Here is a 2,274-nt window from a genome sequence, read left to right as displayed (position 1 = left end):
GTGTGAGTGTGTGTGTGTTTATATATATATATATATATAGTGTGTGTGTGTGTGTACATGTGTGTGTGTGTACGTGTGTGTGTTGTGTGTGTGTGTGTGAGTGCGTGTGCGTGTGTGTATGTGTGTGTATGTGTGTGTGTGTCTATAAGTATGTGTGTAATAGAAAACCTATGCATTCAAATACTACACTAGTATACATTGTTTGGGGGGTGTGTGTTAAGAAACTTGTACTTTCAAGTACCATGTTAGTACATATTGAGTATATATATCGCAAAAATTGTTGATATTTCATTATACAATGACATAGTCTAGAGTTTCCCAACCTTGTTTTATTTTGTGACTGTTGTGGTTGTATGAATACATGTAGATACGATACATGTATCCGAATTGAGCACGCAAGCAAGGGGCTGTATCCATATACTTGTTCGAACCCAAATCAAAGACAGGTAAACATTTCTTAAGCCACCATTGCCAATCTGAATTCGTGCCTACTAGTATTATCTTGGTACCCAACACTCTATTATAACCGAATCTGTGGCCGAAACTGCGCAAGCGTAAGCGCGTGCAGATAAAAATGGAATACTAATTACTAGTCAACAATATTGACATTATTTGTCACATACCTTTATCCTCTTCACAGCAAGACCAGTCAATTTTGGGATGGTCGACAGTAATCCAGGGACAAGGGAAAAAAATTCCGTATCTGAAGAAATAGTGACAGAGTTGGGCACATCTGTGCCGTCTAGCTTTAACGCTTGCTTCGTTATCATTAAAATAGTAGATTTGCACTATTAAGCAACATGTGTATAAGAAAAAAATAGAGTTGACTAAGCAGATGTTGAACCAGATAACATAAATTGTTTCTCGAATAAACTTCGGCAAGAAGGACAACATGAGTGCAATCGGCGAGAACAACACCGACCGTAACGACCCAGGGGCTAGAATGTTATCGTCATCGCTTGGACGTGTTCTGCCTTTCATAATTCTATATATTTACGTTACAGTGGAGATTCTTCAGCTGTATCTTATATTTGTGTAGTTGATCACATCCGCACCTTCAGTTACTTCTTACAAGTCTGTAAAGTATAATGTGCTTCGTGTGTTCCCCTGTAAATACTTGATACTGTATATATATATCAGGCGGTATTCTCATACAAGAGCTCACGTATCGTAATATCATCGCGGTTCGTCAAAAGCACCAAAAGCGGAAAGATAGTGGAGTCATAAAAATATTTTAAATTCCCAATCCCAAAATTTTGAAGTCTATAAATTTTAAAATCGTTGACCGGTCTGATCTGATCCAGGTTTGACCGACTTTGAGCCGATTTTTTTTGTCCGATTTTGTCCGATTTTTCTGAGTCACCAAGTCCGAAACTATGTTCGTATAAATAAATAAAAATATTTACGTGGGGGGGGTTTCTCCACACCTCGACACTCGGTAGACGGCGCTGGAGTATCCTGGGCCAGGATCCCGTGAGCTCTAAGTGCAAGCGATAACAATATATAGTCATCATCCATTAGTTTATATACTACTACTACGAAGTAAATTTGGGAAATTGTACCGATTGCTCTCGATGTAGAAACTCGATGGTACTGCATATTGGAAACATATCATTCATAAATACAACATTCAAGAGAGGCTAGTCCGAGCACAGTGGTGGCCGTGTATGTAAGAATAGGGCGATCATGATGTTAAGCTATGGTCAGAGCGGGGAAGAGGCGCCACTCTTAACACCTGAGGGAGAAGAAATTGATTACCACAATCTAAGATCAAAGGTCAGTGTCTAGTCGCAGCTGTAAATTTTATTGATATCAGCGTTTGCCTGCGCCAAAATAAGAATTGTGAATAACGGGATCTTGTGTATCTTTTCGATTTGTGTCAGCTCGATTATATTGTTTGTCTTAAACAGTGCACGTTATCTGCACGAGGGATTATAGTTTGGTTAGTATATATAAATTGAATAACCTTCTACTAGCTAATCAATCATTTAAAACTAAAATTTCGTCACAGCTATTGAGAGAAATTGCTTGTATGGTCTTTAATTTTTATGCGTACGATACACGTCTTACTAATATGTATCTACGATAGTCATATATATATATATATATATATGTCTGTGTCTGTGTCTGTGCTTCTCTGTATATATATATATATTTTATATATATATATATATATGTGTGTGTGTGTGTGTGAATGTGCTTGTGTATGTGTAAGTGTATGTATGTATGTTTTTATGTTCTCATCTTTCTGTATATCTATATATCTATATATCT

The 2,274-nt window shown here is 37.2% G+C and overlaps 1 protein-coding gene across 1 annotated transcript in view; it reads right to left on the bottom strand.

Moving 5' to 3' along the window:
- The window catches only part of SARC_05574 (hypothetical protein), a 3,187-nt gene extending 2,087 nt beyond the window's left edge, over positions 1-1,100 (bottom strand). Inside the window, exon 1 of the mRNA XM_014300563.1 lies at positions 624-1,100. Coding sequence (XP_014156038.1) covers positions 624-981 — 358 coding nt within the window. The 5' untranslated portion in view covers positions 982-1,100. The remainder of the gene's footprint in view (positions 1-623) is intronic.
- Positions 1,101-2,274: the final 1,174 nt, after the last annotated feature.

Source organism: Sphaeroforma arctica (assembly GCF_001186125.1).
Source record: "Sphaeroforma arctica JP610 unplaced genomic scaffold supercont1.360, whole genome shotgun sequence".
Taxonomy (NCBI): Eukaryota; class Ichthyosporea; order Ichthyophonida; genus Sphaeroforma; species Sphaeroforma arctica.
The sequence above is the reverse complement of the archived record's forward strand: the minus strand, read 5'-3'. Positions and strand labels throughout refer to the sequence as shown.